At 35.4% G+C, this 23,332-nt stretch overlaps 1 protein-coding gene and 1 pseudogene across 2 annotated transcripts; one reads left to right on the top strand and one right to left on the bottom strand.

Annotated features, from left to right (window-relative positions):
* The first annotated feature begins 2,600 nt into the window (after positions 1–2,600).
* Positions 2,601–5,312, top strand: LOC148779658 (putative membrane metalloprotease ARASP2, chloroplastic pseudogene; annotated as a pseudogene). The gene has a single exon (XR_016044395.1). The product of XR_016044395.1 is annotated as a putative membrane metalloprotease ARASP2, chloroplastic pseudogene (transcript).
* A 13,624-nt stretch (positions 5,313–18,936) lies between these two features.
* On the bottom strand, positions 18,937–19,893 carry LOC18441453 (Thioredoxin superfamily protein). The gene has a single exon (XM_088851903.1). The coding sequence runs from the start codon at positions 19,814–19,816 to the stop codon at positions 19,139–19,141; it is 678 nt and encodes a 225-aa protein (XP_088708029.1). The 5' UTR covers positions 19,817–19,893; the 3' UTR covers positions 18,937–19,138.
* Between the last annotated feature and the right edge of the window lie 3,439 nt (positions 19,894–23,332).

Genomic DNA, 23,332 nt, shown 5'->3' on the forward strand with positions numbered 1-23,332 from the left:
AATGAGAACAAGAAATAATGAGCCAAATAAGAATTTAACTAAACAATAGTCGTGTGAAGATGAGAGTGACTCGAGTAAAAAAGTTATAGTTGAGTGATGGTTCTCTAAAAAACCTCCAAAAGAACAACAGTGACAATGCTATGCATTTGCTTATTAAATTTTTTTATAATATTTATCAAACCAACTCACCCCCGAGTCCTTTTTTTCTCTCTTAATGTTGTCTTCTCTCTCTTGCTCCTCCTCTCTCACATCATCATTTAACTATTTTTCTCTTGATTTCTCTTGATTGTTATTTATTTCTTCTATATCATCATTGTCTTCATTATTTTTAGATTACTCAATGTCATCCTCTGTCTCTTTCTCTCTCTCAACAACCCATTTCAACGAATTTTTTTTTGTTCATTTTCTCTTTCTCTGTCTTTCTCTTTGCATTTATTTTGCTCTCCTTAAAATAAAAAAAAACATTGGTTTAAGTAGAATGAGGATTTTAAACTTTCTCTTAACCCATTTCATACTTGGGTAAAAGAGCTAAGTTGTATTAGATAGACAGCCAACTTAAAACTTTATCAAATCATGAATCCTAATTAATATAAAAAAAAACATACACAAGGCACATGTACAATGCCCCTCTTTACAATTTCTCTCAATCCCTTGTTCTTTCACAATGTTTCTCTTTCTCTCTCTCTAACTACACCTCAAGTTGATGCCTCACCAAGGACCACAGAAACATGGCCTCCCCATGCCTTCATCATATAGGCTCACAGAAACATAAACCTAATCTTAATACAGTTTGAAGTCTAATCCACATGAGGGCTCACACTTAACCAAGTACAACTTTCCAATCCTCATAGAACTCAACTCATAAGACATCAACCAACTCTATGTGTTGTAGGGCTCATATTCTAACGGAACTTACTAACACAATCAACGAGACAAAGATAGCCTTTTAACGTATAAGAGGGAGAGTTAATGATAAAAATTAGTGTTCTCAGATTCACTTTGCTTCGGTCAAAAAGGCAAAAGCCTGCGGATTTTATATCTAGACCGAAGTGAAGCGAAGCTTGGTATTGTCGTTTCGGTCAACTTCGGGTTGATTCGGCAGAAGCAAAGAAATATTTGTATAAAAGTATTTTTTTTCTTAAGCTTTTTATTTTTTTGAAATTTTTATTTTTATATTTTTATATTTATACATTTTTTATATAAATATCTAATTTAAATTAAAAAGAATAATCCAAAAGCTTCTCCCGAATCGACTGAGGCTTCGTTTTACTCCGGAGTGAATCTTAAAACAAGGATAAAAATAGGAAGAGGAAAGTACTACGAAAATGAAGTTTTAAGCAAAAAAGAAAAAAATCTTAGTCCCACCAGAAGAAAAGAAGGAGAGTATAGGTAAAGGTTACAAAAAGAGTGGAAATAGGGAGAGCTCATCTTGATATGTGTGGATATATGTGCGGGCAAAAAATTTTCGGGAAAATTTCTTACAGACCCCTAATTCTCCATTGTATTTTATGGTAGACCCTCTTATTTTTCTTCCAAACGGCATAAAAAAAAGTATTTCACCAAACGCTTTCATCTCTTCTCTCCCACGTTTATTCACTTTTGGCCACAAAAATTAGCCCCAATAAATTGTTTTATTCCATCTCAATCTAAAAGCTTTTTTAAAAACTGCAAAATAGGGTTAAAAAAACTTTTTGATTGAGATAGGATAAAAGAATTTGTTGGGGTTAGTTTTTGTAGCCAAAAGTGAATAAACGTAGGAGATAAGAGATGAGGGAGTACGGTGAAATACTCGAGGGTTTTTTTTATGCCGCTTGAAAAAAAAAGAAAAAGAAAGTCTAACGTGAAATAAGATGGGGAATTAAGGATATGTTATATATATATATATATATATATATATATATATATATATATATATATATATATATATATATATATATATATATATATATATATATATATAGTATTAGGGTTGATTGACATGGCCGAAGCGGGGTCAACTTGTGCCGTTTGATGTGTATATGTATAGAAAGAGAGAGCCATTTCCATACTAAGCCATGCCCTTGTCAAGATGAGAATCCACTATTCAATTACTAGCACATATTTATTTTTTGTATGAGGTTTAAGGTTTAGGGTTTAGGGTATGTTAATGAACGGACTTTGAGTTTGAAATTTCCGAACTGTCCATTGTTGACATTGAATGGTGTTTGATCCTTATGATCATATAATGCACTTCTAGAGTAATTTATCCTTAAAACGAACATTCTACGGGTTCTTATATAAATATAATATATGATGATCAATAGTCTGACTTTAATGAATAGTTAGCATTAAGCTGACAAAATTGTAACATATGAGATGTTGTCAACTCGTTACAAAATCTTATGATTGTCGATCCGTGCAAATTATCCATAAAAATCTTGGCAAGACGTATAATTCAGGTGCATAAAATGGTGATTTCCCTCTCATCTTTGATCTTGGAGAGTAGCAATCTACAGGATTCGTCTTGACCTGCCATTTATCTTGACCTTTTCATTAAACCCCAAAACAATTTCCATTTGAAAACAAGTGTTTTTCACTTATTTTTATTTTCTGTTGGGATTGGCAAAAGAATTATTGATGAATTGCTACTAATCATAAAAGGAAAATTTCTCTGTACCGCCATTTTTGTAACTCATTTATTATAAGACCTGAGGTTTAAAAACCGTTCTTACTGCATAAGGCTCCGATCTTTTATAGATTCCACCCCCTTGAACACAAATAACCTCCATTTACCGCATATTATTGACCCAAACAAATAAAAAAATAACACATTTTTCTCTTAAACCTTGGGTCCTTTTTTTTTATTTTCTCTCCGTCTCTCTTAAGAGAGAGCATAACGTCTCTCTCTCTCCCTCTCTCTTAAGGCCAAGTTATGGCTTCTCATTCCTGAAGCTCTCTTATGCAAAATCAGTTCCAGAATGGCCTCAAAAGCCCAAATTCCTCTTCTCAAATCCCATTCCTTCTTGCGCAACAGAGATTTGAGGCCCTCCGCCATTGCAAGCCTCGCCTCTCTCTTGGAAGCTTAAAGGAACCCCAATTTGCTCTTGAAGCAATTGCAGTCTTGGCAGCCAATATCATAGTGCATGAGAGTGGCCATTTCTTGGCCGCATATCTTCAAGGAATCCATGTGAGTATAGTTGATGCGGGTTTCGGTCTTGTGTAAGCAAAATTCAATGCCAAGATTGTGGAGTTCAAAATTCAATGCCAAGATTGTGGAGTTCTCTATCAAGGCCTTTCCTCTAAGTGGTTTTGTGGGTTTTCCAAACAATGATCCTGAGAGTGATATTCCAATTGATGATGAGAATTTGATAAAGAATTGACCAATTATCGATAGTGTACTAATTATATCATAATTTGTTGAAGGATTTTGCTCACGAGATATAATTCTCGGTGTAATGGATATTCGTTGTCCAAATCAACTTTCTCTGTTTTTGAAGTTGTTGATATGATAAAGAAAAGCCCTAGTAGAAGTGTCGCGATAAGCATAGACAGAGAAAATGAGATTTTGGAAATTGGGTCACCCTAGATTTTAATTCGGATGGAACTAGAAGGATTGGGGTTCAATTGTTTGCTAATTTTACAGTTTCGAAGCTGAAACTCAACAATCTCACTGAGGCTACGGTCTATGCCAGCAGGGAGTTTTGGGGTCTTTCTATGAACGTCTTGGATAGTTTGAAACATGCCATTATTGTTGTAGGAGCAGAGGTCGCAAGATCAAGCACTAATGGCCTCTATCAATTTGTAGCCATTCTTAAGCTTAATCTTGCGGTAAATAAATTTGTTATCTTTACCAGCTTTTTTTATGGTGGTTCATTGGCTCTTTTACTTGTAGAGGCGGCAAGAGGGGGTAGAAAGATCCCCCAAAAAGTTGAGCACAGGATGCTTTGTGGATTTTTGAGAGAGAGAAGAGAGACATAAACGTAGAGAGTTGGGGATTTTCAGAGAGACCACAATAAAGGCTTGAGAGATATGTGGGTTTTTTAGAGTGAGAGAGAGGAGAGAGATACACAGTTGAGATTTGAGGCTTTTGAAAGAGACCACAAGGGTTGAGAGCTCTGTGAGTTTTTTTTTTTTGAGAGGAGAGAGACGTTTTGCTCACTATTGAGAGAGGAGGCGAGAGACATTTTGTTCAGTCGAGAGAGAGAGAGAGAGAGAGGAGAGAGATGTTAGTCTCCATCTTGAGAGAGAAAGAGAAGCAATAGAGAGGACATTAACATGAAAGAGAAAAAGGTGTCATTTTATTATTTGTTTAGATCAATCGTATATGATCAAATAGAGTTACTCGGATCCAGAGGGTTGAATGACGCAAAAGATTGGGATGCTATGCTACAATAAAGGCTTTGAAACTATAAGTCTCTTGAATAATGGTTTCAAAAAATTGAGGGTACGAAAAATTTTTCCCAATCATAAACAAATAAAGCTCAAATTGCTGATCAATTGCATAAGAGAAAACAGTGACATGAGAAAACTGGCTGCTTATTTGAGCAAAGGGTTAATTGATTGGTGAGTAACTATAGAAAATCTCATTAAGGGAAAATTGGTAAGAAAATTGCCCCCACTAGCCCCACTAATATTCAACAGGAGAATTGGGAATAGATGAGTTAAATGGAAATCGAAAAGAAGCTCATGTCAAGCGTTCTAGGACATAAAACACATCCAGACCTAGTGTAGATTTGACTAGGCCATGAAAAGATGCAAGATCGGACTATTCTTTAACACCCAAAACTTTAATTTTAGACCCTAAAAATGGACTTGCAGGACAGGTCCATACCTAGTTGGGGCAACCCAAGCCAATGGAAAATATTTATATAAGACTGAGGCACTAAACAGCGCACCTCAAAAATTTGTTAAAAGAAGTTTCAATGCTAAAAAATTCCTCATATTCATCGTCCCGACCTTGGGATGTGTAGACATGAGAAAAAATGGATTTTAAGTTTTAAAAATAGTATATCTTGTAATGAATTTTTGGACCGTCAATTTTTAAGTGTTCATAAATATGTTCAATCTACACTATTTTTAAAGTAAAATTTTATAATTAGAGATGAAAATAAATTTTCAAGCCATCACAAATTGAAACATCTTAGAAGGCACGCTTTATTTTGAGTTTGTGACCATCAGATCGGTCTAGATTAAATCTGAACCGTTGGGCTCATATGTAGTTGTAGGTTAGTGTGCATATACTAACTTTTTCCTATGTATATATATATATAAGTAAACCTTACAATAGCTGAGCAGCTATAATGATAGTAATATGGTAAAATCTCAACCGTCAGATTTACATCATGTAGTTTAAAATGCATATCATTATATAAATTTAAATTTATTTTCTATAAATCTGATTAAGATGAAATTTTGAATGTACATACCTAACACTATTGCACACGATATAAAATATAAAAAAAATTCTTTTCAATAATTTGAAATGACCAAATTACCTCTATCATTTTTCAAGATTATTTTGATCATTTTATATTTTGAGAAATATTTTTTAATTGTGTGCCCTACTTTTTAGTAAACATCTAAAATTTTATTATGATTTGATTTCTTTAAAAAATATTAAAATTCATATAGTAATATATTCTGAATCACATGATACAAATCTGCCGGCTCCTACTCCACCTATATTACTATTCATTATAGTTGTCCCACTATATATATATATATATATATATATATATATATATATATATATATATATAACACTACGCAACGCTTATAGGCGAAAATGAACAGTGATTTCGCCCATGCTCATCATCATCCAAAGTTCATCGCACGGTCACAATTATCCGGTAGTATTTCATTTTTTTTTCTACAAATCGGAATGATCTGAAATTTAGAGCGTGTGTTCATCAAAAATCGAAAAATCTAATAAAAATATAAAAAAAATAATTCACAAAATATAAATTGACTAAAATGCCTCTAAAATTTACATAGGTATTTTGGTCAATTTTTCTTTTGCGAAATAATTTTTTTTAATATTTTTATTATATGCGCCTCACTAAAATGTACATACGCTCCAAAATTCAGATCATTATGATTCATAAAAAAAAAAAATGAAAAAATGAAACACTACTAAACAAGTATAACCATGCAATGCACTTTGGACGGTGATAAACATAATAAAAATCACTGTTCATTTTCGCCTATAGACATTGAGAAGACTTTTTCTATATATATATATAATTACACGTCAATTTGGATCCAAGTTCGTGCCCTAGACCTGGTTACGTCCAGGTCACCTAAGAGGTTATGTCCAAGCCATCTCTATACACAAAGCTGACAACATCATATTACACAATAGACATAAAATAAAACGGTTAGAAATGTCCATACACAAAGATACTGTGTGACCTGAATTAACCATTTGTTCAATGAAACTACCACAAAGTTATATATCAAGCTACACCCAAGAGTGGAGAAAAACAAAAACATACAAGATAAGCCGGGCAATTACAAACAAAGCAAGGCGATATAAATACAGCAGAAAGTAAGGAAAGTGGAGAAGTATCTCAATACACAAGGCCCTCTCTACCCACTCCTCAATCTAAGCTCTAAAATCTCTCTCTCTCTCTCTCTCTCTCTCTCTCTCTCTCCTTTAGTTAAGCTATCAGCAATCTTCAACAACCCTCACGCTGAGAGCTTTAATTGTGCATGCTGGAGATATATAATGGGACAGATGTATATCTTGAGCTAGTAGAGAGGATTTCATATATTTTTTAGTTGTGTATATTTCCTTTGTACATTTTTCACAAATTAATACAATGGAAAGGAACCCCCGCTCAAATCCCTCGCGAAATTAGCTTTAAAAAAAATTTAACACCCATTCTGAGATCTGCTATCAAATGCAAGCACCACATGGCTGATGAGATGATCTCCTTGAAGAGATCTATGATCCTCCACACACAGGATGTTTCTCCAATACCCATTTAATAACATAAAGTAAATCACTTTCCATGGTTGATCGTAGAGCTGTGAGATTACTCCTAAGACAAATCAGAAGGCACTCAGTTCCACTACTGTCATTGTATGTTCTCACGGAATCCTGAATACACCTCCCTCGCTTCCCCTGAGCTCTACTTGAAATTTCCCCAGTTTCCCATCTCCTAACGGCCAGGCTCAAATCTCAATAGATCTGGCATCAAAGACGAGCCCAAAATAACAGAGCATCAAGCCCTTGTACAGCAGAAGGCTCACCACTTTATTGATAAGTCACCACTGAATGCTTCTGAAATCATAGTGAACAAGAGGAAGCAAGGAGTGGAACAGATCACCTACAGCCTCTAAAGCTGTTAAAGAAGTCTGTCAAAGACCTAGTCATCATCACTAAAGCATGCCCTCATATACCTCCACCTGTCCCCATACCATGTCCAAACAAGCGAACGACCAATACAGAAAACTCCTGCCAGTATGAATATAATCATATCCTCTCTTGGCTTAATTATGGCTTAACTAAATTTCCCGTTCTTACTTCTTCGTAGCACAGCCACCTGGGCCCCATCTGAAATCCACTTGCCTCAAATAAAAGCTCCCCAAATATTTGATAAAACATATAACTTCTCTCAACGGTGTTGATGGTATGAAGTTTTCTTTCAGGTGTTTGCTGGTATAAAGTCCTAGATGTCTTTGTTTCTATATTCAGAGTCATGGTAATTCTTTCTTTTGTCCCAAATCGTGCACGGAATTCATGGAAGATTCCTGTATTTCCATCGCACTCTTAGAGAAAAGCTATAGAGGAACTACCCGGCCCCAAAGCTAAATCTACCACTACCCCCTTCCTAGCTTCCCCTCAAAAGTATTTCTCTAGATCTACTTCCACCTCCTCAGGGATGCTATCAATATCACACCTTTCCCAACCATAGTTATATTCTTCCACAAATTGCATAGGGCACAAAAGGGAATTTATGATTGACCTGGCAATCTTTAGCTCATTGTTGCACCGTAGCATTAGCTAGCATGTGGAAGAAACTAGCAGTCCTACCCATCCTTGCTTCCTCCTCATGAACGCATGAGCGAAGCTCGAAGAGCACAAACTCTCAATGCTTCCACCTCAATTCACAATGCTTATCTTCAACACAAAGGAAGCCACCCCCCTTTTTATTTCCTGATAACTAGAAAGAAGCCCACATGTCAACCTTCCCCAGTTTAATGTCATCTGGCCAGAATCAACTGATAAAGCAATAAGCCATTACCCGAATTTCCCAGCCCTCCTTAATGAGTTAGCCAACTACTGCATAGTTTTCATCTTCTCTGGATTCAAAGAGGCAACTACACTCCACTATCACACAAAGTAGTTTAGCAACATATAGTAAGATTTTAAACCATTTCCACAACTTACATCATTCTTTCCTCGAATAAATTTTAAATCCTTGCTTTCTTTTGAATTGCAGCTACAGATTTCGTAATTTGGCATGGAAAAGGCAGAAGCTTACATTTACCCATTCTTTAACTGCAAATGATTCTCCCTAAAAATCCTCCTCCCCCATTTACAGAGTTCCTCCATTTTTCTTTTTCATTTATTTTTAATTATCATCAAGTTCCTCCATATCACACACTCAATCACTCACTTTTCATCCTTGGATTACAGCAGAAAACATCAGTTTTCCCCTACTGACTATGGCCTTTGCATACCCATGTCGTCAGCCTTTTAAGGCAAGCTTTTGAGCATCATTAAATTCTGGGTAAGTAAAGTTTAAGCTTTCAAGTATTTTGTCATGGTCTATGATCAAAGTAAAGGTCTGTGAAGTACTAGTTCAAGTTTTCGAATAGTCATTGACCATTGTATGGTTTTGCATATGGAAGTGACCTCTATGTGTCATATTGTCTCTTGAGTCCGGCCTTCTCTATACACAACATAATATACTTGAAAACAGCGTTTAAAATATCAAACTCAGTGGTCGACTCGGTCAGGGCCAAAATCAAGTCAACTTAATGAGTTACATAGTTAATACTGAAAAGAACTTAGTGAGTCTTTCAAAATCTCAAATAAAGAAATTAAACAGGAAAGTGCTTATAACAGTAATTGATTCAAGGTCATCACCTAAGTTACAATGCAAAGCTACCACATAGGAAGAGACCATGCACTGGTCAAATAAACAAAGAAAACTAAATTCTTATATATCAAAAATTTCAGAGTTCAGACACATTCTGAGTTCTTTGCACAGTTCTGCCCAGAGCCTAGGGGGGCCAAGGGGACCTCGTCACCTCACTCAGGACTGGGAGGGCCTTCTGGGTAGGGTACCCCTACGTGCCTAAGGGCGGAAATGCCCCTCAGGTGCGGGCATTTCCAGTAAATTTCCCCTTTTCCTCTAAAAACACCAAAAAAACTCAAAAACTTCTTTAAATCTCAAATTTGGTTGGATTCAACTTCAAATTCAAAGCTTCCGAAATTGATCCAAACATCATTCTTTTGTTAGGAAGCTTACTAGAGGATCATTACTAAGCTTTTGAGATTGGCAAACATATAAAAATTGAAGATTGAAGATCAAGCATAAAGGATTGTGACTGTATTGTATTTTTGGTTGTGCTAGTAATTTGGTTTGGATTATGGGATTTTAATGTTTTATGATGTGTAATGTGTTATTGCAATAGACTCATATTTGTCTTAAATGTGTATGGCAGTATGATACCATGGTTTGTGTTTGATTTACTTTGGTTTGGTTACTATGGGTAATGGATCATGTGTCTGGAATGGATTATGGAATGGCATGGAACTATGAATTAAGGTCATGAATTGGTATGCATTATGGTTAGGTTCATTGGTTGTTGATTGTGTATTTTTGGTAGTACCGTAGTACTTTGGTTTGAATTTAGCATGATTCCGTATAAAAATATAAAAATTTGCCTAAATATGCATTTTTTATACAGATTGGGACCTAAAACAGAATTCCCTGGACATCCGTACCCCCTTGTTGAACCTGGGCCTCCCAGGTTGTCGGGCTCCCACCTAGGAGGTGGGTGGCAGGACCCCATGGCCACCTAGGCGGCACACGACGCTTTTTGGAACACTATTTTTTTGTTATAAATTTCGCCCAAAGAAAGAGTCAAATTGACTTGGGGAAGTTTCTCGAACTCAATAAGTGAATATAAGTTTCTATTCACTACTTGAAAGAAGTGAATACAGGATCCCCTGGACAACCCTATCCCCTTGTTGAACCTGGGCCTCCCAGGACCGCGGGAACCCACCTAGGCACTAAGCGGCCAGGACGTCCATGGCTGCCTAGGGGCCACCCGACACTTTTAGGAACACTGTTTTTTTGTTATAAATTTCACCCAATGAAAGACTCGAGTTGATCTCGACTTGGGCAGGTTTCTCGAACTCAACACTAGCTTCTATTCATGGCTTGAAAGCAGATAGCAACATATGATATTGTCCTGCATATGATATTGTTTGTGTATTATGGAATACAATGTAGTAATGCACATAACAAAAATAAGTGATATACCATCCTTGATTTGCATGAAAACCCAAGTTGCATCATGTATACATGTATTTACCATGTCTGCATGGGCATCCATACTTGGGCACCATTGTGAGTAACAACCAAGATAATAATTTACTGAAGATGGAGAAAAGGTATGTGGGAGTGGCAGACTAAGCTTGTTCTTCTTTGTTGAGTGCAATGCATCATGACTCACGAGTCACTACATCTAAGATCTTAAAAAACCTTATTGCCATGACAGAATACCAAAAAACATTTAGAGATGACTCTGAGAGACATACTAACTACTTATCCTAAACTCTCATGTTATCTTATGAACTTTCAAAATTAGCATGAAATAACTCACCTCCCATGGCATCTTTGTCCTATTAAAAGAAAAATTGGACACTCATCAAATCATTCTTTATCATCTATTCAAAATTTCAGAAACTGTGGGAGAGCTATGAACTGTTTGGCCTCATTTAGGGAAGAAAAAGAGATCCAAAATTCCAACAAAGCAACCATATACAGAGGAAATCCCACCACATATTCTCATTACCATAGAATCACTCTATTGAGAAAAAGGATATAGAATCCATTGACACTACACCAATCATCAGGTTCTTAATAACGGCTCATTTGTTCATAATATTATTATAGTTAGTTAAAATTTATTCATTGTAATTGCTTTCCATGTTTCTATTTACTGGTCATGGTAAGGTTTTATGTTTGTTTATTCAGATTATTGATTCTAGCAATTATTTTTCTCTATTTATTTTTTGTGGATTTGTTTTATTTTTCATTATTCAAACAATAATTCAATTGAATTTGATTAACTAATACATGAAGAGCATTAGACTTATAGTAAACGAATATTATTTATTTGTTCATATTAATATATTATTAGTGATATAATTATATTATATTTATAAAATTCCAATAAGTAGAAATATAATTACAAATAGTACAATTATTGACATATAATAATATAATTATAATTAATTAATTACATACTAATAATAAATATAAGGACCAATGTAATTACAATTATAATATCATTTATACTAGTAAAATTTTTAATTAATTAATTAAAATAAAATAATAGATTCAGGATTAATGGGAGGTTTTAGCAAAGTTTTATATTGGCTACCTGCCTAACACACCGCTCCTTTACCCGGGCTTAGGACAGGTTAAGGGAAAGTTTAAGGTCTTCACCTTTCTTAGACCAAAACAACTTATAAAATAATAAATAAATAATGGAAACACCAGAAAGAAATTGGAGAAAAATAGGATAACATTTCTTTCTTGGTTTCATGAGATAATAATTTCCGTATTGCATTTTTTTCATTAAAACAATGTTCTTTGTGCAGATGGTTACAGAACACAAAGACTTTAATTTCCACATAACAAAAGTGGGCAGGAAAAGCACACTCGCATGTCATTGTCTACATCATAATCATCCGATGCCAAATGTGTTTCAGAGTTAAGCCTTGAAAAGGCATTGATGATGATGATGAAATAAAATAATAATCAGTAAAGTGCTATTAATATATAATTACATAATAACATTACATGATTAAGATATATTAATTATATTTAATGAATCTTACAATTTATAATAAATATAAAATTAGAATATCTATCTATCTACATCGTAAAATTATGACATATAGAAAATATATATTTGCCATATATTTTAAGAAAACAACAATAATCTCATAATATTCATGTAATCAGCATCATACTTATGATTATATAATCATAAAATATTAACAAAGAATGTACATTTATTATAATTTTCTAATAATTATTATTCATTTTATCATGATATCATCCGAGCCATATCTATCTATCTACATGGTGAAATTATAACATATAAAATAATATATTTGCATTATATTTTGAGAAAACAACAATAATCTCATAATATTAATGTAATCAGCATCATACTTATGACTATATAATCATAAAATATTAACAAAGAATGTACATTTATTATAATTTTCTAATAGTTAATTTTCATTTTATCATCATATCATCCGATCCTTTTCCCAACTATTTGGGGTTGGCTAATTATTATTCATTAAAATATGATAATTAATTAGTAATATTGATTATTGGTAGGCAATAAAATAGTATTTAATTGATTAAGAAAATAATAAAAATAAAAAATTTAATACATAAATTACAAAATTATGGAAACTATTATAGAGTTATATTAATTATATGATGCTATTCATTAATTCCACAATGCTAAAATTGTAAAATATATGAACAATATACTATATATTATTTAATAAAATATTAATAATATAATTATTATAATTTCATTAGTATTGTAATTATGTCTTTATAATATAAATATTAAAATAACTATATTCTATGATAATTCTCTATTTTTCATGATAATTCTATCATGAACAGCATTTCTTAGTGGGTAAACATTGTTGTCATTCCTTTGTCGGTAAGGTAGGCAGAAAAGGTGGTCGTGGAGTTATGTAGTTAAGAGGGTTTTCCTGCTCAGTTGGAACAGCCAATCTAGTTGCTCGAGCTCTTCTCATTAGTGGAACCCGCTCAGGTGCGAACGGTAATCTCACGGCAGTGCTGCAATAGATCACTTGTTACTTTAATATGTCAAATTCAAGTCACTTGTGCTTGAATGGCTCCACGATTAGTCCTGACAAATATGTCTTACCATGGTTAGGGTTCGAATCTCAATAGCGAACTCACTAGCAAACACCACTTTTTAAAGACCGTCATTTAATTTTACAAGATGGGAGTTCACAAAAAAAACTACAGCCCCCAATAATCGAACTCAACACCTATTGTAAAGAGGTGTCTTTATATTAGGCGGCCAAACCAACATGCCATTCATTGTTTCATTAAAAATATCGGCCACGGTATTATATATATCACCTTTTTGTCTTCAGTTCCTTTCAAAAAAATTGAACTGGACACTGCAACTTAGACAGACTCGCTCGATTAACTCGCCTCGGCCACGGCCCGAGTACCTTGGCCGAGTTGATTTTCTAAACAATGTTGCAAAGATTAAACATTTTGCCCTTGAATAGCCTTCTCCAACTAGAAAACCCTTGAATTAGGCAATTTTTCCATCATTTTTTACCAAATTTTCTCTAGAAAATCATAAGAGCACAGCTCCATGATCATTTAGCAACAAATATGAGCAAGAACCAAGGCCGTTTTGGCGAGATATGATCATTTCTCCAAGCCTTTTCTATTGCGCTCTTATTTGGCTACCATTCGATGATCCACCACCAAATTTTTTGAGAAATCATAATACTATTATTTGGAGAAAATTTTGGCGCAAATGATCGCCATTTCGTCAAGTTGTGAGTTTGCGACGATTTTTCTTTTTCTGAAAATAGAAATTCTATAGTCTCATTTTTTAGGCAACTTCTCTCTAAAATTCAACCCCTTTTTCTTTGCTTGATTGAAGATTGTTGCATACGGATGCTTGCACTCTGAGTTGCGAACCTCCCTGCAAAGGGTTAGCTCAAATCTCCGCACAGATCGTGAGATTTGCTCCAAGGGTGAGAGGAGGTCATGAGGCTGATACACATTCACTTATTGCAAACCCCTGATTTCTTGGCTCGATTTGATCTCGATCCGAGCAGAGAACCCCATCAATCCATATATGGATGAAACGCCCACATAGCAATGAACATCATACCGAATTTTGAGCTCATTTGGCCACGATAATTGAGAGATATGGCCCTCGAATTTTGGCCAAAAATTTCATGACCCACCGTAATTTCCATAAAGATGACAACTCACTTCTATTATACGGTCCCTCATCAATGTTTTGGTGGTCCTATCAGCATGATGCATAGATTTCCAAAGAAGAAAGAGATTGTGAGACCTGGGGTCACGAGATTTGCGACCTGGTACTTATGCTTAGATAATATACATTCAAGGATAGTGCAGTTGAGGCAAATGTTTACCTCGGATGACTGGAGAGCATGCAAGTGGTCCAAAGATCAGGTTGGAAAGAAGGTGAGAGATATTATCCTTTATAAGGCTTTTTGGCGAGGGGTGTAGGGTGCTCTTAAGTATTTTTTCTTCTTGTCAAATTCCTTCGCATGGTTGATAGTGACAAGCCTTCTATGGGCTATATATATGAGGCTATGGAGAAATGAAAAAGTGAGAGAGCCCAAAATTTTGATGATGATGAGAACAGCTATAAGCCTGTTTGGGAGATTATTGATGAGAAGTGGGATAGAGAGCTACATCGGTCATTGCAAACAAATGGTTATTATTTGAACCTAGCTTTTTTTATGTTGACAATGATATACACATAAATGACACAATTCTGACTGGATTTAATAAGTGTGTAGATGTGCTAGTCCCTGATCCTGATATCCAAGATATTATATGCACTGACGAGCTGATAAATTACAAGTGCTCATTAAAGTCTTTTGGGAGTCGAATGGCAATTAGTCAAATGACCAAAATTGATCAAGGTAGTAATACTATTTTTAAGTTCATCAAGTTCAAGTAATCAAGTTTCATTTTTATAATTATATTATTTATTTAGGATTTTATTCTACATCTTTGCAACCAATTGGTGGAGCCAACATGGGTGTAGTTCTCCAAATTTACAAAAATTGGCCATTCGGATCTTAAACCTAACAACTTCCTCATCCGGTTGTGAGCACAATTGGAGTACGTTTGAAGGGGTAAGGCCGTAAGGGTAATTTGTATAATTGCATTAATAATACATGAACTATAGATTTTAATTAGTTTCATTTGATTTTGTTAGATTCATACAAAGAAAATGAACAGGCTTGAATCAAAGAGGCTCAATGACCTAGTCTATGTCAAGTATATGAAGGATTGACATAGGACATGGTCATGGATGCTTCAGGGACATCAGCTGACCCTCCTAGGGCCACTAGATCTTCTGCACAGAGAACGAGGGTGGAGGAGGAAGAAGAGGCAGATTCAAAAGAGACGGAGGACGGCGACGACTCCGATGAATATAATGTCAATGCAGCTGACCCTAATTTTTCTGATGATGAATGTTAAATAATTATTAAACTTTGAACTTTGATTGAACTATTGTCTATTGAAGATTCTTTAGAGTCTTCAAGTATTACTTTCATTTTTTTTTTTTCTTCCTCATGGTGATGTAATACTGTAATGTGATTTGTGGATAGTGGATTTGTAGTTCCATTGGTTTGGTACTATTTGGTAACTTTGATTTGGTAATTTGGTTAGTCGGTAAATTTTAACTTTTAATTGGATATGGATTATGGACCAACTTATGGTTATGCTTATGGAGTGTATGCTAATGTGCAGTATACTTTGAATTCTCATATACCCTAAATGCCTAATTCTTATATGTTATACAATATATAACTGTAGAATTCTTTTTGGAATCAACTGGGCTGCCAGGTTCTGGACGCCCGCCTTGGGTGGCCTGACCCCCCAGGCCACCTAGGACCCGCCTAGCTCTTTTTGAAACACTGCCTGAGGCTCATATAAATGTTGCAAAATGGACGGTTGAGCTTCACCGGGCCATGTCTTGGTTATACGATGTCGGATCGATTTGACTTTTGGAAGGTGGCTTCGTGGCTTCTTAGCTCAAAGTTTGGGACCCTCGGACTGTCATTTCAAACAAGTTTGACCATCATTTGGCTTCGTGGCTTCTTAGCTCAATTATTTAAAAGTACCAAAAATTGTTTAAAATTACAAGTGAGGAACCCTAAAAGTTGGCTTCTTTGCCTTTAGGCCTTTACATGTTCTATGAAGCTATATTCACGTAAAATATAAAGAATCACAAGCCCCACATGATTCTTTTTCATGGTGCCTAACATGTTCAGAAAAAATGTTTAATAGTATTTCTTCATGTGTTCACCATTTCTCAACTTCATCCCTAGGTAGGCATAACCCATTTTCCCACTAAATACTCCAATACATAACAACAACATACTCCTTAACTCTCTACTAGAACCTAATTCAGCTACCAACTCCATCTATGTGTGATGGTAGCAAGACTGAATACAAGTATTTGTTTTCTCACAACTATGATGATGGTTGCTTCTTGCCACATTGCTTTTGAAGTTAAAAATCATTTACGAAGTCAAGGACAATTCCATACACCTAATGAGAGGATGCCCTATGATTGAAAGACGACTCCCTACCTATTGAAGGAGAGATAGGGAGTGCTATACAAGTCCTCACATGCCCCAACATCAGCCATTGAATAATTTGATCTTGAAACAAAAAATCGGCTCCTGCAAAGTTGTGGTCTTAACACACATACTCTCTCTCTCTCTCTCTCTCTCTCTCTCTCTACCACTTGAGGAACAAGATCCAACTGATACACAATGATAATTATCCCTCAAATTTGAATCATATGTAACTGGAGACCAAATTTCATCTACTAGGGACCTACTCTGCTATCAAAACAGCAAATAAATAATAGAAGACAAAATGACTATAAAATCCTACAAAAACTCAACAAATACAGATCCTTTTACACTACATTACATGAAGTAGAAAACAAAAGAATATAATACCTTCAGTGCCAAAATCTAGATACTAGGTCTCCAAAAATGTCTCTGGTCCAAAATACTCACTCTACTTTGCAAATTTCTCAAGTAATTACACAAACTTATGCAAATTTGTTATGAAACAAGTACAATGCTCCAAGAACATGGGACAAATGAGTCAACATTATTTATCTTTCAACTATTGGTCACATAAATTGGATAATACACTGTTAGTGGGGTATTCCCTTAGGGAAAAGTTTATATAGAGCCGAGGCTCTAAACAATCAAATTTGAGCCCACCTCAAAATTTTCACTAGAAGACGTTGCTTTGATGCCCAAATATCCTCAAATTGATCATCTCAACATCAAGACGCATGGACATGAGAAAAAAATGGATTTCAATTTATCGAAATAGTGTATTTTGTAATGCATTTTTGGACTGTCAATTTTCAAGATTTTCAAGTTTTCATAGATCTATAGATCTACACTATTTTTTAAACTTTAAACTTTATAAATAAAGATGAAAATATATTTTAAGGCTATCACAAAGATTTCCAATATTGAAACCACATTTCTCAACATTTCTCGACACTATTAGAAGGTAGGCTAGAAATTTGATTGTTTAGAGCCTAGGTTCTATACAAACCCCACACCATTCCCTTAAACTGGTCAACATTCATTGGACGCTTAATACCCTTGTGTTTTTAATACAAAAACTTTTTTTGAGCAATGACGATTTTTGTCATCAGTGAGGGGTGGAATAGATACATTTAGAAGAGGATAATAACATTTTATTAATTGTTGGAAACCAGTAATGCTCCATGTAGGTGATGTTGAAAGGCCACTTTAATCCTTATCATGGAACCAAGCTTAGGAACTGCTAAGGACATTTAGATTGCAATCCCAACTCATGTCTCCCCTTCGGTTCACCCTTCTCCCTTTTCTGCTAAGCCCCCACTATTTTTGTCTCAAGGTGGGGTGCATGAATGCTCAGCTTTGTACAAGGAAGACATATTATAGACATGTACATCCCTACCTTCCAATTCTTTTCTTTTTGATTCACAGGCTAGGTGGTTGTTACCAAAAGACCTTGGTGTAACTTTGTACAAAATAGCATTTTCCTAGCAGTTATTTATTAGATCAAGTACATTTCCACTCTGTGTATCATGTTACATCCCCTCTGGGCGGGGTCATCTGCAAAATGGTTAATATATTTTTCTCTATCAAATATTCGTACTTTCATGTTGATTAATTACCTAAAATACCACTATATAAAAAATTTACTTATATTGAGAAGAAAGGATATCAAGTGCCCAAAAATATTAAGTATCCGAAATACACAACAAAATGAGTAACCGAACAAAACCCTATGATGATGCTGAAAAGTAATTTACTTGTATTGGGGAGTATGGGTATCAAGTGCCCAAAAATATTAAGTATAGGAAACACACAACAAAATGAGTAACCTAACAAAACCCTAAGATGTTGCTGAAAAGTAAATTTGAAGCATATTGGGGCCTTTATATAAATCCATGAATAGAAAGTTTTTGGGGACAAATTTAACTAGCAGATCAGAGACTGATACAATCAATGGAGCAGTGAAACTTTTACCAGAACTAACAAAACTACAGTGCTTAACCCAAGGATTGATAAAGGTAAAACCCAGCAATCACCCCTAATCCCCATGATTCGATGTACCTAAAATTCAACTCATCCTTTCTCTTGAATCTGTTGAATAGCTTATGTATTCTCAATAATTGATTAAAACCGGATTAAGGAAAATTATTATTGTTCATCACCGAATTGTGGTAGATCAAAGCTTCATAAATCAAAACATAACCCCCACGTATTCTAAAACCAAAGTAAAACAAATCCTAACTTTCTGTCTCTCCAAAAAAGGAAAAATTAGGGTTTCTATCATAAATGAATCAATGAATCACTTGCAAACAATGCAAATCACCTCAAAAACAAAGAAAATGAAACCATTTCCATTATTACCAAACCAAAATTCAAGTCATCATTGGAAAAGGGAAAAAATAAAAACAAAAAAAGGGGGAAGAGAGAGTGAGCAAAGAGGAGTGATCTTATCTAACCTCAAGCTGCAAAGTAGACCTCTCTCTCTCTCTCTCTCTCTCTCTCTCTCTCTCTCTCTCTCTCTCTCTCTCTCTAAAGAGCTTTAAGCATATCCTCTGCACTGCTCACTGAGAATGCACCGCCCTCCTCCAAATTCAAGACCTTGACAACACCGTCATCAGCCAAGAGAGCATACCTCCTCGACCGAATCCCCAAGCCTACTGGTTTATCACTGAGGTCCAATGTCACACCAAGAGCTCTGGTAAATTCGCCATTGCCATCAGAGAGGAGCAAGACCTCGTCACCAATCTTCAGATTCTCTTTCCAAGCCTTCATAACAAAGGCATCATTCACCGAGATGCAGGCAATGGAGTCAACTCCATTCGCCTTCAGCTCCGAAGCTTTCTCAACGAAACCTGGGAGGTGCTTCTGCGAGCAGGTGGGGGTGAAGGCACCCGGCACCGCAATGAGGATTACCTTTTTGCCACTGGTGAGGTCGGAGACCTTCAGGGTCTGGAGCTCCCCAGCGGGGTCAAAATAGGAAAGTGTGGCGTCTGGGAGCTTCTCGCCCACAGTAATGGCGGACCTGATGGCGGTAGAGTGGAAGGGGCGGGACTTTAGAGAGAGGGGGCGCTGGGGCTTTTTAGAGAGAGAGAGGGGTTTGGGGAGGAGAGAGAGAGGAGAGGAGAGAAAGAGGGGGAGGCGGCGCGCGGAGGAGGAGAGGAGGGATAGGGCTGGGGTGAGGCGGCAGCTGAAGCTCATGGCGGCCATTTCTAGAGAGAGAGAAAGAGATGAGATAAAACTGTGCTGCTGGTTAGAGAGAGAAATGAAATATGAGCAGGTGCTCAGTGATAGTGTGTGGGCGGAGAGAACAGTGCATTTTCATTAATGTCAAAACATTTCACGGTCCCGCGAGAGCCTACTGTTTATTTATTCTCTCGTAAGAGCTATGGATAGTTTCTAGTTTATACTACGCATGTCCCTTTCCCCAACCAACTCAAGAAATCATAATATCTACACAAAAGATCAATTATTTAATAATTTAAATATTTTTATCAAATAAATATTTTAGATTATTTGAAACATTTTAGATTGAATATTTTAGATTAAATGTTTTAGATTATTTAATAAAAATTATTGAAGAAATATTTTTATTAAAAAAATATTTTCAAAACCTCATTTACAATCTTTTTCTTCACTGTATATGTCTTTTTAACGAAAATACCTTTCACGATGGTCTTATATCCGTGGAAGTATCACGATCGACCCAGTACAATGATGGTCGTAGTAGTTTCTAAGCCAATGCCTCACGGCACTTAAAGAACAATCATATGGTCACTTGAAGCATCACGACACCTAAAGAACCATGACGCCTACTTGAAGCATCACGACACTTAAAAAACAGTGATGGTCACTTAAAGCATCACGACACTTGGGTTCTGGACAATCACATGGTCATTTCAAGTATCAAGGTACTAAAAGAACCATGATGATGACTTGAACCATGTCACTTAAAGAACTGCGATGGTCACTTGAAGCATCACGACACTTAAAGAACCGTGACATATGAGACCCAATACTTCTGTAAATGGTATTTTAATCATAAAATTATGAAAGTGGTGAAAAGGGGTATGGAGGAGGTTTTAAAAAAATTAGGATTTATTTCTAATAATATAAAAATATATATATTTTTTATAACTTCCCTTTCATTTATTATCAAAAATACCTATCAAAAGATCATGAGTTGGAATTGTTGGAAATGGATAAAATATTGATTAGATAATCTCTAATGAATATTTTCATAAAATTTTCCAAATAAATATTTATTGATCTAAAATAAATTTTGTAGTAAAAACAATTCACCTTTTTTGACATTTTACAATAAGGTCTAAAACTTTCGAGTTTTTTACTCTTGTTTTATCCCTAATTTGAAGGTTAAACCTTCAAATCGCTCTAAACACAATAAATCTTTATTGTGAGTATCAAAGGTTTCTACTTGGCTTAAACTCCAAAACAAATATTTATATTTGGCCAGTTCAAAATTCCAATTTTCAAACCGCCAAAAACACCAGAAAAATCTACCTCTAAAAACCAAATTTTTTTTGTTGTGATTTGTATGCAAATTTCTAAAAAGAAGAAGCTCATATAACGTCGACACCTTAAAATGTAGAATTACGGTGCACCTCTAAAATCCTTCCAAAAAGGTTGTTTTAATGTTAGGAAAACAACTAATTGATCACCTTGACATCGATATATATATATATATATATATATATATATATATATATATATATAGAAAAAAAAAGAGATTTCATATTTTAAAAATAGTATATTTTGCAACACATTATCAAGACTATCCATTGTCAATATTGTTATATATTGTAAATCTCCTTGATTTATAGTTAAAGATGAAAATAAATTTTCGCATCATCCTAATAATTTTCGACATCAAAATCACATCTCAGACAAAGTTTAGAGGTGCACCTTGATTTGATTGTTTAATGTTACAACTTCCTGCAAAACACACCCTTTCTAAAAAAAAAAGATCAATGCTTCCTATGAGCCAAAAAAAGTAATAAGAAAAAATGTAGGTGGACCATCAAATTTTCGGATATTAAAGAACTCAAAATTCAAATTTTTATAATGAGAATTACAAAAATATACATTTTTTAGCATTAATACATAAATACCAAAAAATTTGTGTTATTACATCTATATCCATTTTCTCCCCACAATTTTTTAAATAATAATATGATAATACTTTAGAGATTTTTTAGATTAAAATTTTAAATCTTAAAAATCCTGGCAAAGGAGTAATTAAACAGTATATGCTCCCCTGGGTGCATAATGTGGTAGTTGACTGTCTGATATTCAGTCCCTCATCCTCACTCTCCTTCTCTCCCTCTCCACTCTCACACTTCCCCTTCTCTCTCTCTTCTCCCTTTTTCTCATCTCTCTCTTTTCTTTTCTTCTCTCTTCACCCTTTCTCTCATCTCTCTCCTTCCCTCCCTATTTTCTAACCTCTCAATTTCTCTCACTACACTTGTTTCTCTCTCTACCCTCCCCTCTCGCACTTCCCTTTCTCTCTCCTCTCTCCCGCTGTATTACTCTCACCTTTTTCTCTCATGAGTCGTTAAAATTTAGGAGTCCTTAATTGTACCTTTTCAGGTTTCGATAAAACTTAGGGGAAAAGTAGTTTATTATGGGGGAGGCATAACTATACTTGGTGAGCCAATACACTGGGAATGGCAACGGGTCCGGTCAGGTCCGGACCTGAAAAGTATTATGGGATCCGGACCCAATTGGATTCGAAGTCACTAGACCCTGACGCAGACCTAAACTCAAAAATATAGTGTGGGATTCAAACCCAAACCCGTCTGGACTCCATCAGACTCGACCCAAAAATTAAAATATATGTGTATTTAAATATATTTAATTATTTTTTTTATAAATTAGGACCCGAAAATACATATGAGACGCACACCTGGACCCAGACTCGGACCCGAATAGTATTCATTGGACCTAGACCTGACCTGCCGCATCCAATTTTTGAACCTATACCCAGACTTGAGTTGGGTCTACCCTTTGGATCCCAGATCGGGTCCTGGTCCATTGCCACCCCTAATCACACATCCATCTTAAAACATATGTGTGGAGCAGTGGTGTTTATAACTTAAATTCAAAACATTTATCTTCTAGTTTTAGATTTTTTTGCTTTTTTGCACATTCATGATCTTCATGTCACGTTAGAGAGATTATACATACGTAAAACGTAAATAATTCCAAACTCATAGATCATAACGACATGATGCATATCTACTTATGAGTGCTAGGACTCATAAAAACCATCTTCGAGGTGAAGCTTTAGTTCTTTTAGGGGTGAGTGAGATTTGTCGCTCCAATGTGATCTCACAGCCAGGCCCCTGCTTCTAGGTTTTTTAGGGTTAGGGGTGGCAATGGGTCGGATTAGGTCCGGATCGGGTTGGACTCAAAAAAAGTGTTATGGGGCTGGACCACGACCCAGACCTAGACCTGAAATCACTGGACCGGGACCCAACTAGACCCGACTCAAAAATTTAAATATCAATGTATTTAACTATATTTAAATATATTTTATAAATTGAGACCCAAAAAAATATTATTAGACCCGGACCCGAATAGCGTTCGGTCTAAGATTTGCACCCAAATCCGACTCATTGGATCCAATTTTTAAACCTATATCCAAACTTGGATCACGTCGACCCCTCGGGTCCCAGGTCAGGTGGGGTCCATTTCACCCTTGTCCAG

This window comes from Amborella trichopoda, chromosome 11 (assembly GCF_054954075.1).
Source record: "Amborella trichopoda isolate Santa Cruz 75 chromosome 11, AtrichopodaSantaCruz75HAP2 v2.0, whole genome shotgun sequence".
Taxonomy (NCBI): domain Eukaryota; kingdom Viridiplantae; phylum Streptophyta; class Magnoliopsida; order Amborellales; family Amborellaceae; genus Amborella; species Amborella trichopoda.